Below are 17,269 nucleotides of genomic sequence, written 5' to 3' on the forward strand. Positions count from 1 at the left end.
TTCACTCTGTCTGAAGAGTGTTTTGAAACGATGAACGTTGTCTCAAAGACTGTAAATAAAGATGGACAACATGACAGCTCCCATAGTGTGGAGCCAAAATGTCTCGATCACCACCTGGTGGCTAACTGCAGTATAGGCCATAAATCCTGTCTCCTCCATGTCAGGGGAGTGGACCAGTTTTTGAATGCGATGACAGGGTGAAGCATCATAATTGACTCCTGAGACTGACTTGCGATTGGTCCCCCTTGAATATTGAAACATACATTTATATGAAATGTTTCAATGACGATTACTATCATTCTCTGCAGTCAAGCTCAGCGTTTTTGTGTCTTTCAGCTCAGTCTTTTTGTTCCTTTTCCTTAGAACAGACGCTTCCTCCTCCAAAAACAACAAGGTGTAAAGTATCCACCTACCAGCACTTCAAAATTCACTAATTACCACTTCACATTCTGTTAGTATAATATGTACAAAAAAAACAGTAAAAACAACACTTTAGTTGTTTTACTGGAGGTTGTGTTGACTAGACTATTGGTGCAGTACTTAACATTCAAATTGCATACAGCATGCAAAGATAACAAAAACAAAGTTCTCTCTTATTAAAAATGTTACTAAAATACACATTCAACATATTAAACTTTTGCTCATCTTGTTGCTTATATAATCCCTAAAACACGAAAGCATGACTGAGATGTTTAATGCTTCCAGAAATATAATATAACACAAACAAAGAAACATACATATAGAGTAAAATCAGAACCCTGGACACTGGCATCTGGTCTCACAAAAGCATCAGTCCAAGTCGTGGGGGACGAGTTAAGGGACACCATCAGCGATCCAGGTGTAAGAGTCTTCATACTGCACCCCCCACCACCACTGGCCCAAAGTAGATCTGTGCTGATGTACGTGTCTTACATGAGAGGGATTGCATAGGTATGTATTTATCTAATTGTCTAATCAGGACATGATGAGACGTTGCATTTTTTAATTACAAGAATTTTTATAAATGCAGGTGGTCAAATTCTCTGAAGAAGTATTCCTCGCTTTTTCCCCCCTTAGTGGTCTTATTTGTTCCGGAGCGACTGCAGAGTATTATTGAATCTCTTTGCCCCTCTTGGAAACAATTTCTGCTTTAACATTTCCATCGGCCATATTTACAATCCCTCTAATGACATGGTCTGTGCAACCTGCAGCTGAGGTTCATAGCAGAAAGCGATATCAGGCGTCACAGAGCTGGCACCAAGGAACAAAACGGCCACGACCCCCTTTCCCTGATGATTGCCTGGCTTTTCATATTCATGTCCCCTGAATAACTAATATGTACTGTGTGTATCATTCAGCAGCCACAACCAGCTCTGGTCTATAAAATGACATTTTCTACATGCCCAAGTGAACGGAAACCCATATGAAAACGGGGAATGTGCCCAAATCACCCCGACCGAACTCACAATCAAAAGCCTTATTCATCACATTATATTGTGGCAGGGCAATTCAGGGAGACGAGCAGAATGAGCAGAGCTCCGTGAACTCCCGGTGACCCCGGCGTGCTGTGCAGTTCAAGAGGATACCGCATTAGCGCGTATTCATCACACTGATAATTGCGAGGCCCACTCGTTCACACATGACAAGCCAATGTGACCATGAGGCCACTGGCTCTTAATTGGTATTCTCAGAGCCGTTCATATTCCAATATTCACGGTGCCCTTTTTCATTTCCTGTTTAATAAATGTAACTGTTAATTGATAGTGTCATTACACAATGAAGAAGACATTTTGGGCTTCTATTTTCTGGATGACCTAAGGTGAAAGAGCACCACATGTAGCTAATGCATCCTTGAAAAAAGAAAGCCACCGCTGCCGGTAAGTGGGCTGTGATCACAGAGTGATGAGCTGCACCGAGTACAGATGAAGGACGGAGGGATCTTCACCATTTGGCCGAGCGCAAGGAACTAACTTTGGTCCAGGGATTAGCTTCACTGTGCAATCAATGTACAGCAGATCTATAGTAAGAGGCAGGAAGGAGCAGGAAATTACTTTATTACCCGTTTAGCATTTAGCTTTAGATACTCAGGCAATATGTCACTAATCCGCCTCTTTCTTTCTTAGTTGTACCTTAGTTCTGGGCCAATGCCTGATAGTCGCCTTATCAAATAGCCTTTTCTCTCAAAGATGATTTCTATCATTTAAGGTAGTTCTAATCACACTGATGAACGTTCAAGTGTAAATGTGTCCGTTAAGTCTGGCTTTGATTGAGGTGAGTTATTTGATGCTATAGAAATTGGGCGAAACATACTGAGACTGTGGCTATTGATGTCCTTGGCGAAAGACGGCAGTGTTTGTATCCAAGATATTTTGGCTTCATATGGCAAATACCTTTACATATACATAGTCACAACATTCATCAAAAATAACAGATCATTGCAGCTTGAATATTTAACTTAAATTCCTCTTGTATATGATTTGGCAATTCGGTTAGATTTGTGTCTTACACCAGGTTTATTTGGCCGGATGAATAACCATTTTTGTCAAATGCTGAATTGAGCAAGAGGATGTTTAAAAAACTAACTGGACTCTCTTCTGTTGCCTCCTCAGAGCCATATTGCCGCGCTGAGAGAGAGCCGGCACCATCACACTGAAGCCCACAGTTTCCTTTTCAAATTGGATGTTTATTTTGTGTGCCACATTTCATTGGTGCAGTGTCACAAACTGTCTGAGACCCTAAACTTTGAACAACACTGAAAAATTAATCAACTCGCAAAGCTACAGACTTTGTAACAGCCTGTTTGAAAAATATTTGGCATGTGACATGTTCCAGACTTCACTACCAACACTTGAATTATGCATAACGCAGAACATCATCAGGCCAAGAAGACAAAACAAAAAATAGAATAGAGAAAAAAAAATTCCACTCTAAAAACGTTAAAATGATATTGATTTCCTGCTGATATCTGGTCCAGTCCGGTATTTCACTGTTAGCCCACACTCAAATTAGTCCAATGGAGATAAGATAAGCCTGAACAGCTCTGCAGTCAGAGACGTTTGGTGCCAGGAGGAGAAGCTGTTGCCAAAACTGTCATTTCACTAGCTGGCTGACTGGGATAGTGAGAGTTCAAAGCTCCCAGGGTACAGCAACAGCTCAATTCAGGTTTTTAGAGATTGGGAAAACAATTTAAATTGGAATATATATTTCTACAATGGATACTGTGTGACTCTGATGTTCCTGCTTCATACTGAGTCACGATGGCATAAGGAAACAGCTGGTCCAACCTAGATCTATAAATACATATGCATAAAGTAAAGTCTCCTTTCTTTTAATTGACACATGCCTAACACTTGGTCCACTCGGCTGCAGTTCACCTTATTTAAAGGGTCATTAATTGTGTGCTATGTACTATTGGTACAGAATGAAACTAGAAATACAACACTGTGGTTTGATGCCTCCGTCAATCACAGTTTCAGTCAAAATAAATTCTTCCCCAGGCCCATGAGGTCCTCGAGACCTATTACCCCTGAAAGTGGTTTCCAAGCGACAACTGGTCAAACTTTGAAGAAATTATCAAAAGGCAGACATGGGCTATCCAAGAGGCCAATAACATTTTTTGTGAGGCAACCTTGACCTTTGACTTTTGACCACACAGTTCCAAATTAGTAAATCCATGATTCTAGGTGAACATTTTTGCCAAATTGGAAAGAATTTTCTTGTGGCCTTCTTAAGACAACACTTCAACAAGGGAGAAACAGTGACCTTGGCCTTTGACCACCAAAATATAATCAGTTTATCATTGAGTCCAAATGAACGGTTTTGCCAAATTAAGTGAAATTCCCTTCAGTTGTTCTTGAGATATCGTGTTCACAAGGCAAACAATGTATTTTGGGAAGTTACTTTGACCTTGACCATTGGCTTTTAACCACCAAAATCTAAACAGTCCATCTGTGATTACAACTGAACATTCGTACCAAATTTTACGAAATAGACTCAAGGCATTCATGTGATATCGTGTTCACTTAAAATGGGATGGAAGAACGGACAACCCGGAAATATAATGCTTCTGGCCACTGGCTATTTATATCAGAGGCACTATTTTATATTCTTGGTGGGTTTCAAGTTCAAAGGGAGTTAAGTAATATTTAATTAGAGTAAAAGGTGACCCCATACCTGACACAAGTTCCTCCGTTACGACAGGGAAGATGTTGGCAGACAGGCGGGTCGCAGTTTTTGATGTTTCTCCCTCTCACCGCCTCGCCCACCAGGTAAATCTCCTTTGTGTTGACCTGAAGTTCCCTGATGCAGCCGATGAATCTCCTTGCTCCTTTCACACTCCTGTCATGCAGCTCCCAGTGGGACGAGACATCCCCGAGATATAAAGGTCCAAAGGTTCCCTGAAAAAACCCCCCCCCACAAACATAAAACAAAAAAAATACTAGGAAGACAGCTATCAGTGTCATCGTTTACTAAATCACACTGAATCCCCCTTCAGTGAAAGAAGGATATCAGGGTGTGCGAGTATATTAACATTATTATTACATTATCATACTGTATATTAAGATGAACAAGGAAGATTAACACTATCAGTTACTGTTGCTCTCAAGCTTAACGTGATTTAAGCCTAACCCAGACTTTTTTCTGGATTCATATGATAATACCCATCCTGATACAAAGAGAAAAAGGTAAAACATCTAAAAACTGCTGCAAGGTTTCTTTGAAGTGAAGGTAATTGGGTAGAATTAATGTAGATAAATTCTGTGAACTTGCAGCTTATCCGACCATAACGGTCAATTTAACAAGTGAGGCATAATTGTGTGTGCGACCAAAGTAGAGCTGCAGAAAATAAAATAATGTAACAAGGTGACAGTGGATTTCAAACCAAAACCACCCCAGGGATTTTCTGAATTTTCAGTTTGAAGCATAAATACTTAATCGCTTATAGCCGTCCCTTTAGATATTGCAGTTTATCCTACATTGCAAATATTTTTCTGATTGCTCTCCAGAAATCACTTTATTCCAGGTTAAGACTTAAAGCTACTTTTAATCCATAATAATGTGGATGCTGTATGTAATGACATATTATACTCACTCTTGACATTTTCCATTTCATACCAGACATTATGAAATCACATGGGAATTTATACGACTCTGACATCCTTCCAATGTAACATTCATCACGCCGGCGCTGGAGGAAAAGGTGTGAGACAGCTGCAGTGGAGGTGTTCGGTGACGGGACAGCGAGGTGTCAGACCACATGATCGTTTGAGATGCCCGCAGAATGCGATCTTGAAATGACATTACTGCATATTTGAGAGCCTATAAAAAGACTCGGTTGATGGGAACGCGCGTATGTAGTGTCACCGCAAAGTTAAGAGCCCTAAAAGAACCTTAACATACATGCAAAGCTGAAGCTTTCACATATGATAAGTAGCTGTGGCTGGAGACGTCTTTTCAATGAGCTGAACTGTATGTTATGTGATGGAGCCACCTTGGAGCCACTTGAGCTGCATGATGACAATGGACTGACAGAGAACGACTGGATGATGGCTTCAAGTGTGTTTACCATGTTTACGAGAAGGATCCGTTTGAAAGAGCCACTCATGTAAAATTCATGAGTTTCGTAAGTGAAGAGTTCACAAGAGCCATATGCTCTGTGTTTTCTTCACTCGATTGTTGCATGTCTGTATAATCTTCTCTTGTATCATTAGAGAAGAGGAAATCATATTCAATCTCGGAGCCTCTCTGGTATTGTCCGACGACAAATTAGCCTCTGCAGGGCTACAGCTTATATTCTGGGGCTTCACGACTACACAGGTTACAGTCCAACAAGTTTATTTTATCAGTTATACTTTTTGTAGGTGTTTTAGGCCGAGACGACATTTTTTGTAATCTCTGTTTACGGCTATCTGCAGATGAATGTATATAAATGAGAAAGCTGACAAACGATTCATTGAGGTCGATGCGTTCCGCCCCTTTCACTCTCCACAGAGAAATTGGTCAAAATACAGACGGATTCCAAAAGGCTTCAAGCCCTAAAATCTTAGATTCTGTGAGTTCACATGCAGGATCTGGGTACAGAGACATTTAACACATAAATATTTTTATTTTTTAACTTTTCTATTGGTAAAATTACCAAGAATAATATTGGTTTTGACTTGTTTTCGTGACCATGCAGTCAGTCATTATATACAAGTACATGTGTCGTTGGGTGTGTGGCATTGTGACAAAAGCACCAGAATGGCATCAATATCACACCCAGTGTTTAAGAAAAAACTATTCCATCACTTCCCCTTTTGTCCAGATCAACACCAATATTTAATGGCTTCCTTCATGGCCCACATCCCATCATTCCTCAGAGTTTTGTGGATATCAGTTCAGTAATCTTTACTTAATGCTGCTGACAATTAAACCAAACAAACGGGAGAAAACACAACCTCATGGGAGGAGGTAAACAAAATAAATTCTGCCAAACAAGGGAAATGGCTTTATTATGTAAACTTTCTGTGCACAACTGTAGCAGTTTGAAATAAATGGAGGCTGAGGGTCAGGGTACGGCTATCCACAACAGCTCTCCCAAAACACTTCAGTGGACACTGCACTTCCATCCACCAAGTTCGAGGGCGATTAGATGAGCGGTTGTCGAGAAAATCTACGGACGTTGACACCGAGAGAGATTTCAGGATTTATTAGCGGGACTCGTCTCAGTGCTCAGTCCGTTCACTTGGTTGAAAATCACAAATGTGCCTCAGAGGGCTTCACAAGCTGTTCTAGCTCCATTTATTGCTCCCTTCCAACATGTGTGAGCTTCTCCTATTGCATATTATCTTAATGAAATTAAGCCAAATCCCAATGCATGCCAGCTCCAATTTACTTAGATTTAACTGGCGCTGAAGAACACTTCTTTAAACAGAAGCCCATTCATCGAATCTTGGTTATACATTTGTCTTACATAAAAGCTGGTAAAGCTGAGCCAGTGTGAGATATAAATATAGCAAGCAAAAAAAAAAAGGGAGAAACAACTTGGCATCTGAAATTAGAAGACCATAAATCACAGTGAAGGCGGGGGAGGCAGGTTGAGCCTGTGGGAAGGTTGAGCCCCTTCTCTGCGTCTTTGATGGTGAAAAATAAAAATTATTAATTTATTAACAAATATAGGTGTTGTTAATCAAATTAATGAGCCAGAGTGAAAAGACCAGCCAGTGATTAACAAGTGAGAACTAGCTTAGTCCTACTTATATGCTTGCACAGTGTCAGCTCAGCAAACAAAGTAACAGGTGCATGATTTTAATGGGAGCTCCTGTTCTTCATTCATGAAGCAACTGCTGTTATAGTTTAATAAAACGCTGTGCCGTACTGTGGCTTTAATAAGAAATGATTAAACTACTTGTGATGCTGCAGTCACAAGTGTGATATTTGAAGGCAATAATTAATACTGAAAATGGGAAAAAAATCATACAATTTATTATTTAGCTGTATGTTCACAGATAGCTGCTTGGAGCGTCATATAAACCAACCAAACACTGCTGGATTCTAAATACTGATCTATATTGCGGTATCAATTTGTTGCGGATCCAGATTTTCTTTATTATTGTGAGATTTTTCAATATTATCCATGATTTCTCAGAAAATAATTCATTAATATTGTGGTAAAAAATCTGAGGACATAAGTGAGTTTGTGCAGTTTGGTGCAGATCCAAGTAAAAACCCAGATCTAGTGAAATTAAATGTGGTTTCATTAGGGGACTGTTGAGGCACTGGTGGAAGTATGAACTCTACTAAGTGCTTTTCTAGTCATGGAATAAAATGCTTATTGGAGATAATGGCTGTAGAAAGGGTTGATCTGACTGTGGGCAGGTCGGGTTACCTCTGACTTCGGATGAGACACGTACTCCTCCAGACGCTGAGCTGTGCCATTATCTGCAGCTATTTCAATCATACATGACCCTCCTTGTTTGCCAACAGGCAGATTGTATCTGTTGAGGGAAGAACAGAGAGAGGCTGGGGTTAGCGTCAGTATCTGATTAACACAATAAATCCAGCAAAGCGTGAAAAATATTCTCATGGAGAGACAGACAGAGCAGCCACAGTAATGGAGCCGCTAATGTGACCACAGAGACTTTAATATAAACTGACTATGTATGACAACGTATACGTTGCACACTGTTTTTATGAGAAACTTTATGCATCGGTACATTTGGTCGGGAGCAATGGTGCGTTCGGTTCCAAAGCTGCGGCTCAAACCCATGAGAGACAACGACAAAAAATAGAGAACGCCGTGCACAGCTGGATTTTAAATTATAAGACAGAGAAATGGGTTTCTGCTCAGTGCCGGCGTGACATATTCTTTAAGTTGTTGTGTTCCTCAGCAGAAACGTAGCTCACACGGCGCTGCCTGTACATCCGCCAAAAAAAGCAAAGAGTGATAAAACCAGTTTCATTTACATCATCAAGCTCAAACCCATTATGTGCATTGTTTTTTCACATAACGATAATAATAATGAGGGAACAAGTCTGTCAAAAAAAAACATGATGATGGTTATAAGTGCTCATTGTGTCATTCAGGATTAATTAATGATAAAAACGAGGGCACACACTGGATATACATTATAAAACCTAATGAGAAGGAAGACAATTTTATCATTTGACCCTCTACGCATCTCTGGGGAAATATACAATCGTACTAGTCATTAATGTTGCAGCCATAATGTTAAGTAGCTGGTCTACTTGTGTCATATTGCAGCTTTGGCAAAGTCAAGTGATTCCCTCTCTCCAATTCATCACCGGCTTCACGCTGGAATACCCACGGTAGAAAAGCCGCTTCTGTACAGGGCAGCACATTATGCAAAAGGTTGCACCACAAAACAAATATATATCTACACCGAGCACTTTTTATTCATAGTCTGCCTTTTAACACGTATCCCAGCTAATATGTTGCAAATCTGCAAATCAGATTGTGCAAAATTAATTAATCGGCTCTGTGTGATCGCACCTCTGTTGATGAGCAAAAGCCCTCGAATGTCTCTTTAATGGCCAGATGGAAACAATCAGGGCATCTGCCCTCCTGCTAATTTGAAACAGGCTTCCTGGATGTCTCCCCGAGGCCATCACACACACGCATATGCAACTTCAGGTAAGACTAATTACAGGTATGGAAATCGCCAGAGCTGTTGTGTACACACACACGCACGCTGATAAATTAAGGCACATTTTAGAGTAACAACGTGAAATGCAAGCCTAATGTCCAGGGAAGGCATCCATCACCATCCTGCCCCCTTGTGTTTGGGAGGTCAGTCTCCTGACATTAGCAGAGCGTGATCAGTGAGCGATCTCAGAAAACTACATCGTTGTTTATTTTCAAGTCACAATCATAGCATAGGGTCCTAATGAAAAGAGTGAGATCATACAATATTGGAAATTATGTATTTATGCAGAAAAAAACAGACCAATGGCGGGTTATAAAGCATCACATTATTGCAACGCACCGTGTTGCCCGGAGGCGCTGGAGGCTCATTCTGGTGCTCGGTAGCGTAGCTTTTTATTTGCCTGGCTAATGCTGAGGAGCCGGTCCCTCGGAGACACGGAGAGCATCCTCGCTATGCAAACAGGATGATGTTGCTTGATAAACTCTCGTGTGCATGTTGAATGCTCCAACAGGCTGATTTACATTGGTCTTGCTTCAAGGCAGAGATGATTATTTATAAAGATGACTATTGGATGACTACTTTACTTGGTCTGGTAGTTAGACGCTCAGAATATGCCCAGCAGCCCCACACCACCACCACCACCATCTCACAGACACATAAACACAATACCACAATGGAGTCTATTACACAAACATACGGGTGAATCAGAAGATAAAAAGAGGCCGTGGTTTGCCTAACGCACAGATGAAGCGCCGTTGCAATTTCTTCCTGGGCTCCCTGTGCACCGCTCGATCTCACAGCTAATTCCCCACTTGAGGCAAACAAACATAAACATATGAATATTTCATTTTCTCCAAACACACAAAAGCCACAATATGGCTGTGATCATTTTGACTTAATCAATCATCATTTATGCATTTCTTCATCTGGCTAATGCTCTAATCATACGTGATTTGTCATCTTTAACATCCCCATTTAGACTCAGTGTGTGTGTGTGTGTGTGTGTGTGTGTGTGAGAGAAAGACTAATTCAGTGGAAGTTCATTACTGCAACTTTCCTGTAGATCAACACTGAAATATTACCTGCAATGTTAAGGGACCCTACAAATACTCTCAGCACCGGCACCTTTACACAAAGGTATTTGTTAAACCTGATGCTAGGTGTTTGTCTTAACAATCCTATTTGAACTCCATCACAGTCCCCTGCAGAAAATTTATAATGAGGGAGGATCATGATTAAAATATTACTATTGCATAAAACATCTGAAAGTATTGGCAACAGATGGCAGTAAAACATCACGCACTGCACGGGCGCCCTTGCAACAGTCTCCACTGGCTGATGGGCAAGTTGTCACTCTTTTTATGGCTTTTTAATTCCAATCATATTTCAGATTCATACAAAAAGCAAATGATAATGTGGAGCGCGGCTGCAGTGGCGGGTTTATCATTTTCAAGTAATCCGGTGATTCAGTGTCAAGAATCTATTAGTCCTGCAGCTGGAGAACACGCTCGGGAGAGGCTCACGTCCGCGGGCAGATTAAATGTAAATGGGTCACACATGTTACATATGAAGGAGCCTGTGTGAAATTCGTTTTTCGCACAACAGGCTGTGAAGTTAAACATAATCTGTGACCCAGGAGAGAGAGAGAACAAACAATAATTTACAATCCTGAATCACACATCGTCCTGAGCGCCCATCCCACCAGACGTCAGGACGGATCTGTCTGTTGTTTTTTCCCTTGAACGCAACAAGCCCCGTATCACACCAGGATCTACACCTACAGTGACAGTAATGCCTGCTCTGGCTCTGGTGCAGCGACTCTCACTCACAGGGAGCACTGCAGCACTCGCCGCATAATTTGTGCTGTGACTGGCAAGGCTCAATTAATTTGGGTAGCTTGTGTTCTATCATTATATCTGCACCAACACAATTAGACAGCACCCAGCAAGCCTCTTGGCATTGTGGGGGTTCACAAAAGAAATTCAAAGTGAGCAGGCAGGGGCGGCTGGTTGCTTCATCAATGAATCTTTTATGGCAGCGCTAGTCAATGCCACGCTGAATGCACAGTCACTGATAAACATATGTGGCCTCAGATTGGGCATTGTGCTGAGAGGACGTGGCTGCAACAACAGAACGATCAATATTGAGACCTCACATTTCCCTCTGCTGCACATGTGGCACGGCTCTCCCCCCAAATAAATGTCGTAGCCACATTAATCTTGCCGCGATTAAAACCCAGTGGGAATGTGCTAATGATGGGTTCTGTCCACTGTAGTTCGGAATAACGAATCAATGAGTGTTTGCTAATTACCTCTCCAAATTGCACAGGCAGACTACCATCTTCGTTAGCAATCATATTGTTGACGGAGGTGTACAGCTGTTTCTTAACCCAACAAAACTAGAGCTCGAGCTTCTCATCTTCGTGATGTTGATTCAAAGAACCTCTCAGACAAATTTGCCATTATTTTGAAATTCTCCTCCTCGCACAGCACTCGTCTGTTTTCTTCCTTTTACAGCAGCTGTTGCTAGGCAACATTTCACACCCACCCATGTGTATGTTTTTACATCAAACAATATTCAACGGTCAGAGCATACAAGTAGTACATTTTGTGTTTTTTAAGCATCATGAAATAACTAACAATCCCACAGGCAGGAGTTAGCTCAATAAATATTCACTAACATTTACACCATGTGTTTTATTATATCAGTGTGAAAATAGACTGCATGGGCTGCAAACTCTCAGCAGAAATCCAGTGTTACCCACTCAGGGGGTGAGGTTTAAGGACATGGATGTTTATCAGACAGACAGGGTCTAACAACATCCAGACTGAAAGGAAATGCAGTTTTTTTTTTAACCTGCTCTATAAGGAATAAAAGTCAGAACATCTGCTTCATCCATCATCCATTAGTCATGGGTTTGCCTGATTGTTCCCTGGCTCACCCGGTCCATATGCTGAAGTGTCTTTGGGCAAAACGATGAAGACCAAAGTTGCCACTAATGGGACGTTAAATGCAGAGGCACCAAAGATCATTTCACTTTTGCAGACTGGTTCGAATCGGTGCGTATCAAATTGCGCTTCTGTGTGATTGATGATGTCTAAAGTGCCGTACAACCCTCACATACTGGGAAAGGGTTTGACCGATTCCGTTTGGTGGCCGTCGCATGGCACATTCTAACAACAGCTACAAGAACAGAACCAGTCAAGTATTTCATATGGAGGCGAGAGATTGGCCTGGAGATACAACCACAAAATATGTTGCATAAGCACTTTTTCCTAAAACCTCTTCACCCAAAGCTATAACAACTACAAGTAATCAAACAATGAGCTATTTACCAATTGCAAGAGTGGGCATCTACATGAGCCAGTTGAGAGAGAGTGTTTGGTGCACATATTCTATACAAAATGAAAACTCAAAAGCATTGTGTGCATCCTCTCTGCATGTTAATGCCTGAAATATTTTCTGCAGACCTCCAGATGTGTGTGTGTGTGTGTGTTGACAGTCTATGAAGCTTTTGATTTTTTTTTCAGCACAAAAAGGAAAAAGCTTTCAAAGCTTCACACGGCTTTGTGCACTCGTCCCTACGAATGTATAGAGACAAGACGTTCTGTTGCTTTGTGCCAAAACGTCTACGAAATGAACTCGATATAAATCCAATTGGAAATCATTGGTGGGTCAAGTGTTTTTGGTCGGAGTGACAGCCTTTTTTGAATAAAGCGAGAAAGCAAATCAAGTCAGAATTACACAAAGCGTGCAGCAGCCCTCCATCCCATTATCCAACCAGCAAACAGACAAGCTATTCTGGGTGTTCCACTTTCTCTGATTGAGCATTACATTGACATTTTCACAGTGCCCGACAAATGCAGGTGAGAAAAATTGTGGGAAAATTGCAGATGCAATGGCCAAACATTCATGCACGGCGCCAAGGGAAACTGAATATCGTATGCATATCAAACCGATAATAATACGACAGCCTATAAAAAGCATGAAAACCCACAAGGTGCTTGACACAAAAACATCTGTCTCGAAAAAATGAATATTTCCACTAAGTCAGAATCATATAGACTTGAGACACTACTCCCATTCCTTTGACTGACGAGAAAAAAGATAGCCTCGAAAAAAAGTGGCATAAATTTGAATAATCACATCGGCCAGGGACTGCGAGTTCACTGGTGACAAGGATGGAAATGCGATGCCGCAGAATGCCTCGTGTCATCCTTGTTGATCTTTGACTGTGTGTGTGTGTGAATGGAAATTACTCCAGCAGTGAATCCTGGGTGCACAACGGGATTCAGCCAATAATGCGCACAGCCTCACAAATGACCCGGGGAGCATTTGAAGTCTGCCACTCTCAAACTTTCATCGTAGCGGTATTGCCCCCAGAACATTCCCCAAAGGAGAAAGTTTTCCGACATCAAAAACCGAGTCAACAACAAGCATGTCCTGTACCCAAAATGAAAAATTATACAGGTGCCCTCCCTGCACACTCCCCTCTGTGAAATTATACGGCAGAACGAGTCACTTCAGCGCTGGCCTTTTGTTTTTCCAGCTTTGTTCTTTTGTATGTCTGAGTTCTACAAAAGCTTCATGCGTTTCAATTCAAAATCATGCAATTAACTTTTAAATGAAGCAGAAAACGTACTTTAAAGTTGTTGCATTATGGTGATTTCCTAACTGTCTCACAGTCAATCTGTCAGTGAAAAACACACGATACTCCATGACATCATTACATTCAAACACATCTGCATAACTACAGACACTGTGCCTGAGTTTACATTATCTGACTTTTCATGCATTAGAAAATGTTTGTTATCATCTCAGTTCATGACGCCCAAAGAGTCTGTACTAACATGGATGACAGGAGTGAATGTAGTAACAGTGATGTGTTCTTCAACCTAACCGTAGTGTTGTGGATGTAGCCTTAAAGTTACCCCGATGACATCATCAGGATTATTAATTCAATAACGTTAAATCTCTGAAAAAGAAAATCGAGAAATCGCTCACATATGCACGCATTCACAGCATCGGGGGAATGTGGGTGGTGACCTCATGTATACATTCTGTGGCGGAGAGGACACGTTTTCCTGTACGACATCCGAGCATTGACCCTGATTGACAAAAGCTCTCGAATCTTTTCATCTTTCGAGATTGAATTCATTGTCGGCGTGTGTATTCGTCCAGTTTCACACCAGCTTGCTCGCTGTGAATATTCCTTCATATCTTTTTTGCATATTCATCCTCACATGGGTTCATTCGGTATTTTCCGAACATTTTACTCGAGGGCTGTCAGGACAAGTTTCGGGAAAATATGTGGAAACTGACTCAGACATTTGCGTTCTCACGTAAAGCCCCTCAGGAAAATCTCCGTAAAATGTCTAGACTTTAATTCATGTCTGAAAGTAAATTAAATGCAATCTAATGTTCATTCCTCGTCGCAGACCTGTGGTCTGCATCACACAGACTGCAAACGGACAGTAGATCAAATGCCAACTCTTTCATGCTCATTCTAAAGAAAAGGTCTGTCCTGTGTGTTTCATGTATCTGCCAGCCTGTTCTGATTGATCCGATCGTTTCGGTGCAATCGTGCTCTACAGAAAGCCTTTCTGCAGCAGGACAATGTGATCCACTCAATTATGTTTACCATCAGAACAGGCGGCTAAATATTTGATTGAATATTCACAGTGTTTTTCATCCCTTTGTTGGGCATGATTAGGATGATGGAGCGGTTGTAAGATGCAAAGAACAAAGGTTCTCCGTCACTAAAATAAAACCTTCACTGGGTGTTAATGCCGAAGTTTGAATTTATTGAGATTTATCACCGACATTCTGTTCCCACTGTGGGGAATAGAGCTTCAGCATTTGAGAAGCGACAACAGCTGTGTGACCACCCACTGCCGGGCTTTTAATGTCATTTAAATAAACGCTCCACGTTGTTTGACGCTCGTCCTCATAACTACTCGTTGCAGCAATTATGTCATTATCCCAACCACGCCACATAAAAGCCCAGCATGGATACCCATCAAGGAAGTGAAGTGCCGCATTTCCTCACAGTGTGGTACTGTAAGTTAGAACGGAGGTGTCACATCATCCTCTCCGTGTCAACAATGCTGCATCAGTGAAAAAAATGGCAGCCCGGCCTACGTGGACTACATGAGCAAGTCAAAGCGGCGCAACTGTATTTGTATGAAAGCAAATAACAGTCCTGACGTGCTGTGCGTCAGCAGAACAGAGCTCCACTGTTGACAATAAGATTGGTGGGTTTGGAAATAAGAGTGTGTGAGCACCAAAGTCTGGAGTCTGTGTTACAGTGACATCAGGCAATTTGGATTCTATCCCGTTTGGTCACTGAAGCTTGGATTATTTACAGTTAAATACAAGCGCTGCCCCGCAGCGTGCAGATGCTGACAACAGCAAGTTGCAGCAGCTATATTCAGCGCTGCCAACTCGCATCCGGGGGAAAGTAGGTATTCACCGCTCAGACATGACTAGATGATGTCATGCGCTCATTTGCATGTGAAATAAAATTGCTGAAGCGATCAAGAATAAATAGAGGCAGGACCTGGCTGGCTTCTCCCACTGGCTCACTCTGCCCCACGGTGTGAGCCTGTGCATGCACAGAGGAGACAGGGGATCAGCCGTGCACGGGGAAGCACTGTGCTCACACCTATTTGGATGCGACAAGGAAGTAGCGAAAATGGAAATGCGTGTGGATCAGGTTCAAGATTCGGCATCGAATCTTTCGCCAAATGCTTCGGAGACGAATGTGTTCCCTCGGATAATCCGAAAGAGGAGCTGCGTTCGTCGCTCGTGGCTTTTCGGGGAACAATTTGATCCAGGGAGGAGTCTTAAAAATTAAATAGCTAAATCAAGTGACAAGCATGGCAAGTTGGCGGGAGTAATTGCTTTTAATTATAACATTGTTATCCTACAAAGCTACTATCATCTGACTCCAGCTTAGTCACCGCTGTGCAGTTCATGAGCTGTTTACTGTGTTCCTGGGGCTTAACAGAAACGCTTTTACTTACTCGGTTATTTCTTTTATGTGTCGTATTATGTGTTTTAAAGTTTCTTCACATTCTGTCCTAATAAGCGAGTTAGGCTTGTTTGTCTGCTTTGTTTTTGCAATACTGATTTCATTATCAACCACAAGAGGCTGAGGTTCCTCCCGAGACTAAACCAGAGAAAAATCATACATATTTTCTTTCTGGTAAATTTTTATTTCACCACGCCCCGACACACAAGATACATATATTGTGTGTTGGCAACTTAACTTGTGGTGGATGAATGTGTCAAGCACAGGACTATAAACCTGGGAGGCCAGGATCCGAAGGCTTATTGATTTTAAACAGATTATTTTCACTTTTATTTGAAATCTTTCAGTCGGAAAGCTTTCAAGGAAAACAGGAGCAGCACATTGTCATGCACACCCCAAATGGGAAGAAAGCTGTAGTAACTGAAGGGACAGTTAACTCTTTGTGGATATCTTTCATGCCCACCCCAATGATTTGGTTGCCCACCAGCACTTCTAAATAATTTTAAATTGGCAAAATGAAATCGTCTTGTCCTGTTTTGTTGTGTTCTGTTATCATTAAATGGGCTGGACTTCATTTCTCTGTATACCAAACCTCTCATGGCTTTCATAGATCATTGTAAAGCATAAAAATGAATATATTAGAGCTGTCAAACGATTAAAATATTTAATCGCGATTAATTGCATTTATGTCATAGTTAACTCGCGATTAATCGCAAATTTTTATCTATTCTAAATGTCCGTTCATTTATTTTTTTCCCAGAATTTTACTTTCGTTTTAATGCTCTTATCAACATGAAAAAGTGGATTGGCTTGCTTTATGCAAATGTTTTATTTTATTGAAAAACAACATTGCCAAACAGGGCGGTACAAAATAAAATTATAAAGTGCACATTTCAGGTAAACAAGGACTGAGCCTATAGTGCAGTTAAACCATGGCTTAATATTTTCTTTTTTTCAAGTTTGCTGTGAACATAGCACTCAGGCCTCTTATTTCAGAAACAATGAACCGTAACAGTTAGGTTACCAATAAAAGGTAAGCCTACTACTTTGCTTTCAGCCAGCTACTCAAACAGACAAGCAACAAAATAACAAACAAACAAAATACACAGGC

The 17,269-nt window shown here is 41.3% G+C and overlaps 1 protein-coding gene across 1 annotated transcript in view; it reads right to left on the minus strand.

Annotated features, from left to right (window-relative positions):
• eys (eyes shut homolog) overlaps window positions 1-17,269 on the minus strand; it is a 155,534-nt gene that overhangs the window by 17,728 nt on the left and 120,537 nt on the right. Inside the window, exons 40-41 of the mRNA XM_061086984.1 lie at window positions 7,847-7,955; window positions 4,153-4,376 (exon numbers count right to left, since the gene is read on the minus strand). Of these exons, the coding sequence (XP_060942967.1) occupies window positions 4,153-4,376; window positions 7,847-7,955 (333 nt within the window). The remainder of the gene's footprint in view (window positions 1-4,152; window positions 4,377-7,846; window positions 7,956-17,269) is intronic.

Source organism: Limanda limanda, chromosome 15 (assembly GCF_963576545.1).
Source record: "Limanda limanda chromosome 15, fLimLim1.1, whole genome shotgun sequence".
NCBI classification, from domain to species: Eukaryota; Metazoa; Chordata; class Actinopteri; order Pleuronectiformes; family Pleuronectidae; genus Limanda; species Limanda limanda.